Source organism: Phalacrocorax carbo, chromosome 10 (genome assembly GCF_963921805.1).
Source record: "Phalacrocorax carbo chromosome 10, bPhaCar2.1, whole genome shotgun sequence".
NCBI lineage: Eukaryota > Metazoa > Chordata > Aves > Suliformes > Phalacrocoracidae > Phalacrocorax > Phalacrocorax carbo.
The window spans coordinates 10981732-10999092 of NC_087522.1; the positions used below are offsets into that span (position 1 = coordinate 10981732).

The 17361-nt window shown below is 41.2% G+C and overlaps 1 protein-coding gene across 4 annotated transcripts in view; it reads left to right on the top strand.

Moving 5' to 3' along the window:
* The first annotated feature begins 4395 nt into the window (after positions 1-4395).
* Positions 4396-17361, top strand: part of MYH11 (myosin heavy chain 11) — a 62344-nt gene continuing 49378 nt past the window's right edge. For 2 of the 4 annotated variants that reach the window (XM_064461842.1, XM_064461844.1), the window contains exons 1-3: positions 4401-4671; positions 11051-11412; positions 16105-16261. In XM_064461842.1, the coding sequence (XP_064317912.1) occupies positions 11071-11412; positions 16105-16261 (499 nt within the window). In that variant the 5' untranslated portion in view covers positions 4401-4671; positions 11051-11070. Of the gene's footprint in view, positions 4672-11050; positions 11413-16104; positions 16262-17361 lie in introns of all 4 variants that reach the window. The other 2 variants (XM_064461845.1, XM_064461843.1) reach the window with 2 other exon arrangements.

Consider the following 17361-nt stretch of genomic DNA (forward strand, 5'->3'; position numbering starts at 1 on the left):
CATGGAAAGTTGCAAAAATGAACTTTTGAACAATGCGGCTGTGATTGCTCTGGCCACAGAAACCCCTACATTTTTAACTTCGTTTTTTCAGAGGTTAAATGCTAGACCCCTATTTCTTCATAAACCAGTGGATCAAGTTGCTGTGTATATTTGGAATCTGAATTGTCTTTTCAAAGGCACAGAAAAAGGCTCTGGGAAACACAGAAGCTCTAACCTTCTGTGCTGTGCAAAGCTTCCAGCGTAACTAAAGCCATTGTGTCTATTTTCTGTCTTCCCACTGTAGAGCATACAGAAGCTGCCCAGGTGCCACGGAGCTCCCTGGGAAATGAATTTTTAGTCATAGACATTAAATACAATTTTTGTTCTGTTTGTAGAAGGCAAAGGGATGTTTGGTACTTGCCCTTTCCCAAGCACACAGCTCAGCAGGCTCATAGTCTCCACAGCCACGAAAGCAGAGGCTGTGGTGTCCTTCACTGAGCTTTGAGGTGAAGGTGCATATCTGAAATCAGAGAAGAAATCCATTTAAGGTGGAGGGAATCTCAGGACTAGTGTCTTTGGGGATTGCAGCTTCAGCTCATCATCAGTATCCTGCACTGGATTGCTGGGTGGGAACTGGCCCGTTTGCTCTCGGTGCAACATGCATTTCATCTAATTCTCTAATACCCTCACATTACAGGCTTGGGGTTTTGGAACAATCTCTTTTTTCAAAGTATAGTCATTGTACAAGCAAATTAAAATAAAGAGTATTTCTAGAGATATTTATTTGTACAACAAAGCTTTGAAATATATCTATGAAAATATACCGGTCTAATCACATTATTAATGGTCTAGCATTTATCCTGACAGGACGTGAAATAGGAGCTTCTTTCGAGATGCAGACATCTAGTGAATCCTACAAATATCAGGCTGCCTTACTTGTTAACAGATGAAGAGGAATTGCAAAGTCTGTACAATATGGCTGCACTTTCCAAAAGAATCATTCCTTAAAAAGTTTAATCCAAGCAAGTCAGTATCTAGATGAAAATAATTCACAATCCTAGAGTTACAGGTTTAGGTTTTAGATTATATTGCCACCTAGGTGAGCATACACAAAAATTACTGTCTCACCATTTAAGAAGCACCGTCTAGCTTAATTTCAGACCGTGATGTCTTGCATTAACTGCCCTTATTCTTTCTACTGACATCAGAAAATTAAAAAAAGATGAACATGTAGAAGTTTGGGGGTTTTAATGAGCAAAATGCATTCCTGAATTTTATTGGAGCTAGAACACTGTAACTGAGACTGTTACAGAGGAAATTATGTTAAAAGAGGCTGTTCTTTGTCTAAGTGTGATATCACGAGTGAAGGTGACAAGGAGCCAGTGAAGTTTGGTGTGGATATCAGATCTGGAAAGCACTTTGGAAGAACTTAACCCACAAGTTTAAAAAGCAAAAAAAAACCCCAACCAACCAAACAAAAAAACCCACTTTAAAACCAAATTTTTGCTTTCCCCTGGAATCAGAGGAAACTACGTTTATAGACCCCACAGCATCAGTGCTGTTTCAGACGTATTTGTTTCTGTTATGCACAGGGGAAATTTTTTTCTAAGCTTTATCAACACACTCCAAGCAGTCAGTTACGCTTTCCTTCCTGAGCGCCCTTTGTATCAAGCCGAATCTCGGTGTTAGTTGATCAGTTTGCCGGAGGAGTGATTATCGTTGGGAGATTATGTTTAGGAAAAGAAACGCCAAAACACTTGTTCATGCTTGTAAAGACATCCTTTCAATAGCAGTCCAGCTGATTCAGAATTGACCTGTGTGCTCCACACACTTGACCCGCAGCCAGCATTAAACACAAAGCTTAACATTAGGCAGTCAGTAACTATTCTACTTTGTCAGACTGCTCTCATGATTAATTGTTCTAGTTTGGATGCAGACCGTCCCTCCTGTGCAAAAGCACAGCTCAACACAGGTAGTAACCCTACCAGTACACTTGTCAGTTCCGATTACATGTCAGCTTAGAGAAACATGGTTGGTAAACCTAGGTAAAAACATCTTTAAACAAAAAAAAAGAACCTGCTTACCTGACACACACTATTTAACTAACTAACATTACAATGGAGGGAAAAAAATAAAGCACAGATGGTGTGCATGTTATACCATGTAAGGGAGCTGAAAGTTCATTTCTTTCCCTCTCAAGCCCTCTTCCATTTTGGGGGTTGTTGGTTTGGGTTTTTTTGTCAAGTATAATATTTACGGTGCAAATTCAGCAAGGAGGTATTTTAAGGGCATGCTGCTCAACGATATTTTCTAGAAAAGTAATTAGAACAAATAAACGGGGGTTTAAATAGAGCTTACTTGTTGTCATAAAGGCATTGTCCACTGGGAATCCACAGCTTTGAGGCAACTTTAGTTTAAAAAAAAAAATACCACGACATCTAGGAAAGTCCAACCAGACTGTTATATTAGTATGTTCTTATGTTAACTTTTAAGTGAAGGTTGGAAGCCATGCTGACACTTATCAGCTCCTACCCCACGTGGCTCAAGAGTGCAACTGTTTCAGTCTCAGCAGTAATATTTTTCAGACTTTCCAGCTCCATATAATGTCACATCGTATATCACCCTCAATTACTGCCTCTGTTAAACACGCTACTCGGCAGCAAGCTTGCATGTGCACACGCAGTGGTTTGCAAACCAGCCGGAATAATTTCCACTCCTTTTTAAGCTACTATTAAAGTGTGCCTGGTTTTGTGAAACAGTGTTTAAAAGGAATGTCTTAGGATAACTTCGATGAAAGTTTAAATTATCATACTTTTAAGAGGATCCCCTTGCATTTCATTATTTTATATTCATTATATTGCTATCTAAAAAGCTAAGTTTGTAACCAAGAAACTGGGGAGGGGAGGGATAGGGAGTAAACTACCCAGTGAGGAACTTTCTGCTAACAAGGGCAAGTTTCTTGGATTTACGTCCTGGTGATCATTTCCCCTGGCTTTGCTCCAACACAGTCACAGATGCACAAGCCTGATATGACACTGCTGCCTTTCAGCTCCTGGGAAGGCTTTGCATGGCTGCATGGCAGCCCTGCACCTTGCAAGGCAGTGGACACCGACCCTTTAACTGGAAGGACAGGCTGCAACTGCTGGGACTGTGTGACTCTGTTGACAAATCTGGTCTTCTCCAGCTAAGGCCTGAACAGGAGTCTATATCTGATGTTTCTGAAATGTTGCAGGGAAGAAACCCTGATGCTCTTTCCCTCTCTCCTCTTTGCCCAAATTTGTTCACTGCTAGCCAGAATTAGAAGAAGCAGCTACAGGTCTGTCATACCTGCAAGTGCCGGTACTTTGACCGAGTGACAGCAGACATTTTCAGCCCAGCCTCCCCTCATAGGTTTTTTTTTTCAGCATGCCAAGACCAATATGAGCCTTATCCCTCTTCCCCAAGAGGGTTTATTTTCCAGAGAAGACAGGACTGTTGATGTCAAAAGAAATTATTTCACCCAGGACTGCTCTGATCCTTTGGGTATACACCATATTTAGTCTGTTGCTGAGAGGGGGTTGTTTCGGTATTTTGTATTTGGCACGTTGGTGGGAATTCCTAGAGGATCCTAGCTTTCCCTTTTTGGGATGTCTCCATCCACAGGTCTTACTGCACAAGGCTTTTGGCTACTAGTGGGGAAGGAGGGGGCACAGCTGGGGACTGAAGGTTTGGGGGGAGTAAGGGAAGTTTGACGAGGACCAGATCACTCCCTAACCCCTGCAGGTCTGGCTCCCAGCGCCCTGCCCTCCTCTCCCCCCGCAGTGCATGGTGCCTGCCGCCTGTACTTTCCACTGCATCCCAGGGACTGTTCCCCCTCAACTATTTATCACTTATCTTCTTCCTTTTATGGACAGAGGGAGGTATTTCTGATATATGAAGAAGTATTTACAGTCCTTTCTCAGGAACTGAGCTGTGCACCAGATTGCAAGAGAAACTGTGGCAAACCCACTGGGGAGGTGGGAAATGACCCTCTTGCTCCCCAGGGGCAAAGGAGGCCTAAATCAGCCCCAGGCTCCAGATGTTGCATAAACACACAGGGACCCAGAGCAACCTCCACCCACACACCCCTGCTGTGTTAGGAGTAACCCTCCTCTCCCAGGCAACCCCTGAACTCAGGGACTTATCTTAGCTCCAAGGAAATGCAGTGATGGTGGGTGGGAAACCTCCTGTGCCACGAGGGACCATAGTCTGCCCTTTGTCTTTCTAGACAGGGAGCCATGAGGGGTGAGGATGCTGCCAGGCAGGAAGGAGTTAAATGTCCATTTGCTTGGCCAAACAGTTTCATCCTCAGAAAAAGCAAAGCCTCCGAACTTGTGAGTTAGGGGCACCCATTTCAAGTTAGGGGCATCCCTTTCATGCCTTTCCAAAGCCAGAACCACCCTGCTGCCCTAAAGACTGGCTCAGGGCAGGGGCAGCAGCCCAGGGCTAGGCCCTGCTGGGAATGAGATCCTTGGCTCAGGCTGTCTTTTTTAACCCAGGTACCAAGAGGATTTTCCAGCAGGATGTGGTTTCCAGGGCCCCTCCCCATTGACAAGATTCTCCTCCTCTATATAGGGAGGCTGCAAAGGCAGTGAGGACTTGGACTGTCCCGTCTGGTGGCTGTACAGGTTCCCGACTCTCCAATTCACTCTCTGCTCCCCTAACTGGACACCTGTAAGTACCACAGGGGCTGGGGCTGGGGGCTGGCAGCGCTTTAGGATGGAGCAGTTTGGCAAGATAACTATTTTGCTACTTTGCAAACACATTCAGTGAATTAACCTGTGGATAGCATACGAATTAGAAATAGGAACAGACCTATCAGACACACTCAAATGGTTTATCCCATTTTCTGTTACTGATGGAGTTCTGTTTAAAATGCTTTAAAGACCATGCACATTTGAAAGCATGCACAGATGTTCTACCCTGTTCTTCTAACTTTTAATAGCATTTCTAACACTGCTATTGCCAAATCGAGCCTTGAAGAGACTGGCTGCAGAGCACGAGTTGCTTTCCAAGCCCACAAGGTGTGCCGGTACACTGCCGGGTGGTGGCAGGCACCTGCTGCAATTAAGCATCACATGTGCATTCAGTAAAGAAACTTCATAGCCTGAGCAGCTGATCTCCAAGTATGTCTATTTTTTTCAGTTCTAATAAAAGAACTTAGTGCACTTCCCATGCTGTTTAAAGAAAGTATACGCATATAAAGACTTTCCAGTTACTTGTATTTTAAACAGGAAAAATGCCTAAATATTAGAAGACAAAGGGAAACGTTTTTACAGAAATGCTTTGGCATTACATATGTGTGTTTTTAATATGGTGAGAATAAAGTTTAAGTAAAACTAATCTGAAATTCACTGAACTACACTAATCTGAGTCATTTCAAATGTGACATGTTTTTTTTTGAAAGGGAAAATAAAACAACAAACTTTCAACTTTAACAAAATATTGTGAGTAAATTAAGATGACAGCAGATGGCAGTATAGAAAGCAGCTTCAGAGCCATCCCAGAAGTTCACTTGCTTTTTTCCTGCACACATATATGGATGTATGCGCACGTATGTGTGCATGTTCACATATATAGATATTGAGATGTATGTGAGAGGCATTATATTACTTCATAATTATGCACACTCATAAGATATTTTAAATGAGGGAAATCAGAAGGTTTGTCATTATTATCCAATACATACATCTCAATAAAATATTTCATAAAATGCACTTGTTTAAGAACAAGCCCATCTCTTCCACTCAAAGCTTTGCAGCTTGCAATAAGATGCTGTGCACGGACTGACTTGCTGAACTCCCAAAGTTCACGGTTCCCTCCAGCCACTAACACAGAGGCTAAAACAATGAACCCCAGAGAGCAAAGCTCTCTATTAAGTAGTCACTTTAGTACATGATACTCCTCTGGCTGTATTCACTTAGATGTAAACAATGATTTTTATTATCTCATTTGCAATTGACACGCTAGTCCCTAAAAGGTATTTGTTTTGAATTCGTTATCATTACAATTTTGTGTAACAGCTAGTATTGAGAAGAACATTGCCATATATGGTAGCACGCATAGATGTATGCAGAGGATCCCAACCCTTTATAATTCACTGAGACTTATTAGTTGCAAATCTGTTGGCTTTTAAGTATGTTAATTTTAGAAGCCAAGAGCTGGAGATAGCTTTCCAGCTTGTGCAAAGTCCAGTTAAAATATAGACAATTTATGAATTGATGAACATGCAGATTCTGATTCACTTAATAGAATGACATTTGGTGGTATTTCAAATAGCTGATATTTTCCAGATAAAGGGAATCTATCCCCATGTGATGCAATTCAAGTCTTTTTTCCATCTTTTCTAATTTTTACAGTTTATAACATAGGTAATAACCTGGGGCAATTTCTTTGGAGTGTTAAAAGAGCTATCAGGTGTTCAATCAGAATTATATAGTAACTTGCATTAACAGAAGCAAGAAGACCTGATAGGAGACGAAGGTACTTACAGACAATTTGATAAAAGTGCAAGTAGAATACTTTTAAAAACACCCAGCCCTGTGAAATTACTGAAAGTGTTCTTTCTTAAAATGCAGGGTGTTTTCCTTTCCATGGTTGAACAGCCATAAACTAGTACTGATGACACCTCCATATTCAGATGAAAATGCCTGTGATGAGAGTAAGCATTTGAGGGGTGGGCCTGGCAGCCAGTGGGGAGGGGTGAAAGGCCAGGCAGGATTGATAGCAGTGCTTGTGACAAAGCTAACTGTGCTAGGGAACCAGTTCCCAAACAAAGATCACAATATTAGGATTCACCCCTAGATTTTCTTTTTCTTCCCCCCCCCCCCAAGCAATGCTCAGTTGGGGAATTCAGTTAAGTACTGGAAAAATAAAACATAAGCAACCTGGAAAGAACATAGTCAATAACTACTGCTGTAGCCCAAGAAACACAGTTTGAGTCAAGCAGCACGTTACTGCTACACTCTTTCATCAGAAAACACTTACGGGAACAGGTCTTGGTTTCTGAAAATACTTCACACACTGGTTATATGCTCCTCTGTTCTAATAATTACTCCCTGTACAGCTGTGATAAGCTTTTATACCAACATGCACATTGTGCAGGGGAAGGGAGAAATGTCCTTTATCTTCTCATTAGGGGAAAAGCAGTCCCTCTGAGCTCTGACCCAGGAGGCAATTCTGCTTGGCTAATAACCTTTTAATTAAAAGTGCACTTCCTGGAGATATTTATACTTTGTCCTTAGAATAATATACTCAGGATTAACTGATTATAAAGACAGCATTCAACTTCTGTCACTGACATGATAAGGGAAAAGGCAGGGAAGTTCAGCCAGATATATCTGCAGTGGGACAGCAGAAGGAGGAATAGAAAGTAAGCTGTAACAGTATGCATGCCCATGTGTATGTGCACATTGGGTTTAGACAAGTATAACAGATGGATCCAGTTGGGTGTAATGTGGCACCTTTCTAATGCAAGAAACTTAATATCAGCAGTGTTTTTGTGATTGCTTTTCCTCCCTCTTCCTCCTCCCTTCCTCACCTCTGAGTACAAAAATATTTACTCTTGTACATGGTTTGGGTGATCATCTACCTAAAAGAAGGGATGAGAACCTCTTACCACCTCTTGCACAGCCTCTGTCTCTCAGCCACCCCTACAGAAGAAGTCCAGGAACTGGTGAACGGTCAAATTTTGCCTTCTCAGGGAATGTTCTCAATAGGCAGTAATGAATCTTACCCCTTGGCCCATTTCCTCAGTATCAATCGTATGCCAGACCAGGGCAGTTCAGTCTTGATCAGAGATGGACCAGAAGGTTTACTGCAGATTATTAATCAGAAAGCTTCAGCATCTCATTATTTCAGTGCACAGCACATCACTAGGACAAATCTAGCTGAGTTTGTGGAGCTCATCTTTTACCCCTTCCATTCAGAAATTTTTCTTTAATATTAATATGCATTAGTATTCATTAAGTCACGCTTCATAAACACATTTCCTTTTTTACTACAGTGGTACTCAGCTGCTACTCAAACTTTATCCTTAGGTTCCAGAGGACCAGCCATGAAAAGTTCTTTTTACGCATATCCATGTTTTCGCCTCATTGTGTTTCCACAGGAGTTCCAAGATCCAGCTAGGACTATTTATTCCCACTTTCTTGTAGGGGGTCTATTCTTACCACATTTAAACTAGTCAAACATAGCACTTAGATCTAGAGGATAAAAACTTGTATTTCCAAGCTCTGCAGTTCCTGCCATCTCTTATACCTTCCAACCTCATTTAACTTTCAAAAAGACTGAATTTAAATAACAAAGTGCAGAAAGCTTTACATGCAGGAAGACGTAAAAGAAAGTAGTAGAGTACAGAGAGACCAGCTCTCTGTTTCATGCTGTAATCTGTGGAAGATGTTTTTGACTTAGCATGTAACAAGGAAAGGAACTTTCCCTTGGTCCTTGGGCAACAAAACAGTTAAGAACTTTTGGGTCATCCCACTGGTGACATGCTTTGTAGCAGCCAAAAGTTTTATCTTTGGTTGGGTTTTGAGATGGATGGTTAGGATGATTTGGCAGTTTGATTTCCACCATCACCATTTGTGGGCAGCCTCATAGCAGCAGGATTTGACCCTGTGAAGCTCAGCTCTGCAGTTCAGTCTGATTTTTGGTGTTTCTGATGGCAACACCAAATTCCTGTTGATTTGAATGTGCTGTCACTTGGCACTTAGCCTTTCTAATGCTTCAGGGTGACCATCTAGCCCTCTCTTCTGGGCCTAGGATGGACCAAAATCCTCCCACTCCATTGCTGCAGCAGTTCCTCCCACACTACTGGGGCGGTGGGGTGGAGAATGTGCCTTACCCATTGCTACTGCAGTGGGACAAGAGAGGCCACAACAGGCTCCTGGAGCTGCAGCCCTGGCAATAGGGCAGTGCTCCCTTTGTTCCCCTGTCCAGCCAGCCTCAGCCTGTGGCCGCCAGCTGGAAAGCTCAGCTGGAGAGAATACCATCTCCATTATTGGAACTGTGCAGCTCTACCAGCCTTCTTGGCAATGAGGGAACATTTTCTGCCCTAATCCACACAGAGGTCAAATAGTTTCCTCTCACAGCTCTCTTCCAAGAATCCCCTGGGAGCAAAGGAAGGGCCACATCCTACAGAGCTCTCTCGCAGAGACTTGATGGCATTGAATACTGTGTGTGAGCCAGCAGTGATGCACAGAGCCCAAGCTGTTAGGGACTCCCATTCACTCACACGACCACGTATATTGTGTGTGTGTGGATGACCTGGGTGAATCTTCCTGTTGAGGTTTTCCAGGCAAGGCTGGTGGCTCTAGAACAAGCACATTTAGAGGAAAGCTGTTGTTTTTTTCAGATGAGAGAATTTTCAATGGAGTTTAAGGAGCTGGGGCATCTAATTTCCACTGAATTTTAGTGATACATCATCTAACCCTCCTACTCACCTCTAAAATCCTACTTTCAGTTTTAGCTTTATGTCACATTCTGCATGATCCATGCTTTGCTCTCATACCCCTCACACAGTCTGGCCTTGAAAAAACAACAACAACAAAACAAAAAAAAAAAAAAAAAAAAAAAAAAAAACCACAAACCACACACACTACATGGATTTGTGGGAAGGCTTCAGGAACAAATATCTGATACTCCCAGAGTACAGGGTGTCCATTTGGCTACATACCACAGAGCTTGGTCTTTACAAATATCATTCTGCTTATGGGTTCATTGCAGTCAACTTTAGCAGTCAGTCCTCCAAACTCCCTCAAGATTCATTTTCGTTTGAATGCTGTAAATATTAAATGCATTCTCAATAAGGAAGTGAAACAGCCTCTGTCTCCTGGGGATGTTTTTCTTGGGCACATACTCTTCCCTGCTCTCAACTGTAGCTCCTTCCCAGCTCCCCTCTCTGCTCCACTGCATGGAAGGATTCCTGATTAGCACCGCTCTTCTCCTTCCCTGTAGCAAACCACAAGCAGTCCTCTGTTTACTCCTTTCCTCATTTAGACATGTATCCCATAGAATAGAGCAGAACACTGATAAGAGCTCCAGCATTATCAGCAAAGCTCTTGCAGCTACATCCTAACCTCCAATGGCCAGAGAAGGAAAGAAGCTGCCTCCTCCCTACCAGACATGATGCAAAGCAGCCAAAACCCTCCCATTGGTCTCACCTACAAAGCAGGTACATCCAGCTGCTTTATCCAAGTGCAACTGCACAATGCAGTTTTACCCATGTGCAGCTGCATGACACAGATGCATCATCCTTTCAATTCAAGCACCACAGTTCAGAGTATCTAATAGCTGATGCAATTTCCAGGCTTGTTTTATTTCTTCTCTCTCATGTGGTAGATATTTATTCTTCATAAATGATCAGCTCCCACTCTCTGAACCATGGAAAGGGGATAACTCTAAATTCCTTCTCCTTCATCAGCAGTACTGATAAACTTTCTCCTGTTTTTCTTTTGACCTTTTCTTATTCTTATACTTCTCCAAAAGAAATGGTATTACAGTGATTGGAAATAGTCCTTTGCAAGAAAAGTTCATTTCTGTACATTGTGGAAGACAGCCTGGGAACTGTTCTACTAATTATTTCATTATTGGACTGGTATTTCAGTAAGCACTCAACAGTATTTGGCTGTTGAGAATTTTTTTATGTATCTGAACTCAATTAACTTTGTGATAGGCAAGAGACGAGGCTGCAGGAAGCTGTTCAGTGGGTAGTCTTGGTGTAGTCCTGACAGTCTTATTGCACAAACGTAGTTATGCCTTCCTTTTCTCTCTGATCTTCAGTACAGCATAAAGTAATAAGCCCAGGTGTCCTCATTTGTTTTAGTGCCATGAAGCTTTTGATTTAGGTGATTTCAGACACAGTAACAAAGGAATGAGAATCTGAACACAGATATTCTAAGCTGGCACCAAAAAGTATCTGCGTGGAAATGTGAGCTGTGACACAGGAGCTGTAGTGTTTTGGATCTACTGCATGGCAGATTTGTCAAGTGCGTTTTGCCTGGAATGTCTCCACATTTGCCTCCTTTTAAAGCGGAATATTTTGCTTCCTCAGCAGGTGTCTACTGAGTCAAAATGGCTCAAAAAGCTCTCAGCGATGATGAGAAATTCCTCTTTGTGGACAAAAACTTCATTAACAACCCACTTGCCCAGGCTGACTGGTCAGCGAAGAGACTGGTTTGGGTTCCATCAGAGAAACATGGATTTGAAGCAGCAAGTATCAAGGAAGAGAAAGGGGATGAGGTGACAGTTGAACTGGCAGAAAATGGAAAGAAAGTGACACTGAGCAAGGATGACATCCAGAAGATGAACCCTCCAAAGTTCTCCAAAGTGGAGGACATGGCGGAGCTGACTTGCCTTAATGAAGCTTCAGTGCTGCACAATCTACGTGAGAGATACTTCTCAGGTTTAATTTATGTAAGTAGAATCAAACATGCACACAACATTTCCTGCTGCATGATACCGTGTCCCATCACAAACAAGGTGGATCCCACCCACTGTCAGGAATACAGTCCTTGCATGTAACACTGCCATGCAAGTACTCACCCCTCAGCAGTGGTATCCCAAACCAAAAATGTATTTAGTTCACTTTATTCCCCATGACTGTCCTGCTTTAATAATTGCTTCTTAATTAAAACACACAAAGGTTCCTTCCCCAAAGCCTGCTAATTCTGAAAGGGTATTGTTGCCTTGGAAAGTACTCTCCAATAGCTGAGCAACACCTCAGTCCTGCTGTTTTGAAATAAATAAGTCAATAGGGACTTTTGAATTACTTCAGTGTAAACCTGAGCAATTTTCCAGTAACTTGCAAAAAGAACATATGGCAAAGTTAAATCACACAGTCTTTTCTCAGGCAAAACTCCCACTGAAAGGCAGCTGACAAGTGCTGGTTTGGTGGGTGCTTGAGTAAAACCTTATGTTTGAATAAATTAATAAACCCACTGGAATTCAAGTGAGCGTACTCATATGCTCCAGTGTTTACTGAACCAAAGTCATGCATCCACTAAAACTCCACCCCCTCACCCCCACACCCCTGTTGGTCAACTTAGATATCAGACAAGTCTGGAAAAGTTACAATCTTCTCTATGTTCATGTGAATTAGGGACAAGATTATTCTGTCTCCCAGTCCACACAAGTATATTAACACAAGTGTATTTTGACATTAATAACCCTGTAATCTATCTGCATTAATAGTAAGCAAACTGCACAGTAAGAAAGCCCAGAAAGTTTCCAGGGAACTTAGCTGTTATCTTTGATTTTACATGGCAAATCCCTATGTTGTGCTGTAGAAAAGTAATCTACAGTTTCAATCTATGAAAGCGTTACTTGCATGACAGACCACCGATAAGTGAAAGAAAGTACAGAAGTAACAAGGCTTTAGAAGCAGGAGTAGAGCTTACATTATTAATATGAGGAATGCTAAATTGGAAAGTAGGAAATGAAGCAGAAAACAAGATAGTTATATGTAGTACAACAAAGGAACTATTTAATTGTTGTGCATAACTTAAGAGCTAAGCTCAAGATCTTTCCTTCAGGAATGTATTAAAATGCACATCATCAAGATTCCTGAAGGAATCTAGACTTTCCATCTTTTTAGTATTTTAGTTTATTGGATTTTAGGTTTGCAGGTGAACATATAGACTTATGTGTTATATCAGAACATGCAGCATTAATTATTAAAATGGAATTTGTCTGAAAATGTTCTGCGTTGCTGCAAGATCTAAAAAGAATTACTAGAAGAATAGTGGATAAAGTGGGTGGAGTTTGTTTCTTTGTTGTTGCTCTCAGCAACATTCTGCATAGATGTTCCAGGATTCCCAATATGTTTACTTTGTGGATTTTTTGTGGACTTTCACTTTCCACAGGAAGAGGAAATTAATTTCAAAAAGTGGATAATGCAATTAGAAATCAAAGAATTTTTCATGGAGACATAAACGGAAGTGTATCTGAAATTAAGTTTTCTTTCACAAGAGACTAGATTTTAAGATGGTGGTAAATTAACAGTTATAAAGGAATTATTTTGACTTGTATTACAACAAGTGATTAGACTTTCAGTAACCAAAAACTACCATAAAACCGTCCAGCCATACAAAGTGCTGCCTTCCTAGCTGATGCCATAACTTTAAAAAAATAAATAGGGGCATCTAAACAGAATTTGAGGTTTTGTTCTCATCCACTTGCAAAAGTAACTGTAAACAACTATCTCCTGGCTTTGCCATGCAACGCCTACATTGCCTCCCTTGGCGTCCCATAGATAGAAAGAAAACATGGCCATAACATTTTCATCTTTAGAGCATCACTGGCACAAAAAAGGATTCCCAATGCTGCTAAAGAAAAAAGTTCACCTAGCTGGTGGGGAGGTGAATCAAATCATCTGCCCTTGCATTTATATTAAATAAAAAGATTCAGTGCAGAAATTCACAGAACGACTGTACACTGGAAAAACACCTTGGCCTTTTTCTTCATCACAGATAATTAAGAAAGGGCAAGAAGCACTTTGCCACTAACTCATGTTTCACATTGGTCAAAACAAACACAATCTGCCTTGCCCACACACAAATTAGACCAAAAATTATTCTATAAACATCAACAAAACAAATGCAAGTTTGGTGGCTTTGAAAGTAGAGTTTCTTGTGCCTGTACTCACAGGCAGTACCAATTCTGCCTTCACGTAACTGTGCAAAATGCTTTCTTAAATACAGAAAACTATACATGCATACTGGAACCACAGGTGGGATTCTTCTGCCCAAACATAGGTGTTTACAACATCCATGTGTGTATTTGTGCCAGTCTCTCCTAAATACCCATCAGTAGTGACTGCCCAAGGGACACATGAGCTCGGCACTCCTATGGACACTACCCCTAAGATACCTCAAACCACATTCTGTCTCCAGACCCTCTAGGGAAAGGTGTGGCCCCACTCTGGGCAGACTGTGCCCTGTGTCCCAAGGAGAATGATTTAAAGCACAGAAATTTCAAACCCTCCACTTTCAATCACATGCTTAGCCAAGTGGCTCATTTATCTTCAAAACATCATATACATTAATCACTTTTCCACAAATTCTTGCAAAGCAGATACATAGACCTACAATTAGTAAAACCAAGAGGTCGTGGTCAACTTTCCCAAGGTGAGAGAAGGTATAAGTCACAGTCCAGTTAGAAGTGGGCAAAAGCTTTTGCCCTGCCTTAATAACCTGCTTCTCATCCCTCAAAATTAGTTCTTCAAAAGTATGTTACTGTATGCCTGGGTGCACAAACAGCCCTGCACATGGCAATTGCCTAGAAATCTCAGGGAAGGGAAACCTAAGTAGTTTCCTGAATTGGAAATTTACTCTCCTATTGTTTTATTTACTTTGTTGGGAATGATTAGTTGAGTGCATACAGTGAATCTCTTTCTACTGAAAATAAAGGCCTTGCTATCCTTTCCTTAATAGCGTTTTTAATTATTTTAGGATAAAAAACTACCACTTTTGAAGCATATTGTCCCTGCAGCACTAAAGTTCATTTTGACACAATTAGCAGAGTTTCATTCTGAATTCCAGCATCAATGGAAATCCTGCATAGTATCTATATACCTTCCACATCAAGGGTTTTAGCTTGGGGATATTGAGAACTGGCAAAGATCTTGAGCTTGATTTTCTTGTTATCTGACCTAAGACCATGGAAACACAGTCACCACCCAGAGGCTCCAGATATTCTCCTGCCCAGCACAGAGCACCAAACCTGCTCCTCACTGCTGGAGGCTGATGGATGCTCTCACCATGTTTGCTGAATACCATATAAAGTGCTCAAGCTGTGCCGAGTTCGTGTTGTGCCATTTCCTATTATGGTCAGGAAAGGGAAATCCCTGTGCCCAGAGCCAAGCCTCCCAGATGCCATTTTACAGTCCTGTGCTGCAGTGCTTCCTATGGGGGAACTGAGGCAGCTTGAGCCATCCTTGGACACAGCCCTGAGACTAAGGCGCAGCAGCAGCTGCATGCCATAAATCACTCATTCATACAGCATGGTGATAAAAAAAAATCCAAACCCACTTATGCCTAAGTTAGAAAGAGTGTAATTTAATTATTTTGGGGTTTTTTTTAAACTAGCACGGTTTTAAAACTCACAGCCATAGGCCAGCTTATAATTGCAGGTGTATTGGGATAGTGAATCTCTTGAGTTTGTAATTTTTCTATTTTTTTTGTTTTAATTTTAAAAAAAATGTGAAGCTTTTGCAAACTGCTTGCTTTTAGTAACTGTTTGTGCTATATGGATCACCATCTATTACCATATGCTATTATTTCTGCTCCCAGTTCAATAGCTGGAGCTTTCCAAAATAAAGGAGAATTAAAAAAAATAAATAACAAAACCTGGATGAACATCTGTCAGCTGGTAGCCAGTGCTCTTGTTTGTTAATGTATATATTTTTATATGAATACCTTTAATTAAACTGTAAACAGAAACCATACTTTTCCTTAAATTTCTTACAGAATACCCATGTAGTGAAGGCATGCCTATTCTGTTAAGACATCTATTTTGAACTTGAGTAATTTTTTTTTTTTTTCAAGGACAAAAGGGGATATGAACACCATATGAAAATAATGATTGATAAATCATTATTTTCATATGGTGTTCATATCCCCTTTTCAAAAAAATCCTTCTTCTAACATCAGTCCAAGCTTCTTCCCTAGGTTTTCAGTTTACAAAATTTGGCACCGACGTGAGCAGAGGACATACTCTGGTATGAAAATACACATATAAAGAAATATTATGAAGTATTACAGTTGTTACATCATCACAGATAAGGGTGATTCACTATGTACTGAAAATAACCTAAGTCAAGAAGCTCTAACATCAGATGTTAGAGTATGTTGAAGTATGGCATTTCTACAGATTGCTGAATTCACATACTTTCTGGCAGTTTGTTTGTTAGAAATAATTACTTGTGCACTTGGAAACCACCCATATACATACATTCAGAAATCACTACTTCATTTGTTACACTAAGCAGAATAGAAGAGAGTGTTATTTGCTAAAGTCCTGTTAGTTCAATGCAACCGATCCCTGTGTTTCCCACACTAGACGTCGCACGTGATATTAATTCTGGTTTTTATTTTCATTTCCTTGCAGACTTATTCAGGTCTCTTCTGCGTGGTGATAAATCCATACAAACAGCTGCCCATTTATTCAGAGAAAATTATCGACATGTACAAGGGAAAGAAGAGGCACGAGATGCCGCCCCACATCTATGCTATTGCGGACACCGCCTACAGGAGCATGCTGCAAGGTAGGCAAGTTTAGTGCTGCAGTTCTTAGAAACTGCTGCACAATAACATGGGAAAAAACACCTTATAACTCCATATGAGCTCCTGCAAGAAACAAAGCCAGAACGGATCTGTTACGGAGGGCGACACGGGCTTTCCAGAAGTTTCAGAGGAATTCTTTGGCAGGAACAGCAGTCCACAAACACTGTGACTCAAAAAGGAAAAACAATCCTTTTACCCATCTGTGTCGAAGCATGTGGGAAGGTTTCAAAGACAAGCAAATAGTTTTGGCAAATACGGGCATGGAAAATGCTCCCTCTCCACCAGTGGAGACTATTCCAAAGTTAGCTGCTAGCACTACTGGATCTGTCAGTGTCGCTCCTCTTTCCCTCTCCCCTAGCAAAGCAAATTCAAATAATGTTTTAGGGCTACTTTCGTTATAGTCTAATGCTTTGGAGCCCTAAGTTGAGATGTACTCTGTTTTCTAATTATAACAGCAAGAAGCAGCAATGGGAAAGAAGTAAGGCCCCAAACGGTGCAAACAAAACTTTCGAAACTGGCAGTGGTCTCCTCCTTCTACAGTCACTACTGACAGATATAGGGGTTTTTGCTATAGGGAAAAAAAAGATAGATTTAGGGATGAAAAAGCTGTAGCAATGAACATATGAGGTTGCAACACCTACAGTCTACAGGGACATGACCGGTTGCCAACTCACAGTGACCTCAGGTGCCCCAGGAAACCAAGACTCTGTAAAATACTTTGAAATTTAAATGCCCTCATAAGGGGCCTGATCATGCTGAAATTCTGGCCAGTAACTATGGCTCAGGAAGGTTTGCAGGCTTGGCATTAATACTTAGGGCTTCCTGGTTTGGAACTTAAGAATTTAAGGGTTTATGGCTTATGGGTTTTAGATCTGACTGGGGAAAACAATAAACAGCATCTAGAAATTCCAGTTTAGCTGCTAGATTACTACCTGGTATTGATTTCTTTGTAATAATTACATACAAACACAGAACAGTGATTGTTGTGAGACATTAACCCATTTAAAATCACTTTGCACTACATCTGAGTACACAAATGAAATTACACAGCATTTTGTCCAGGTGCACAGCACATTGTAAT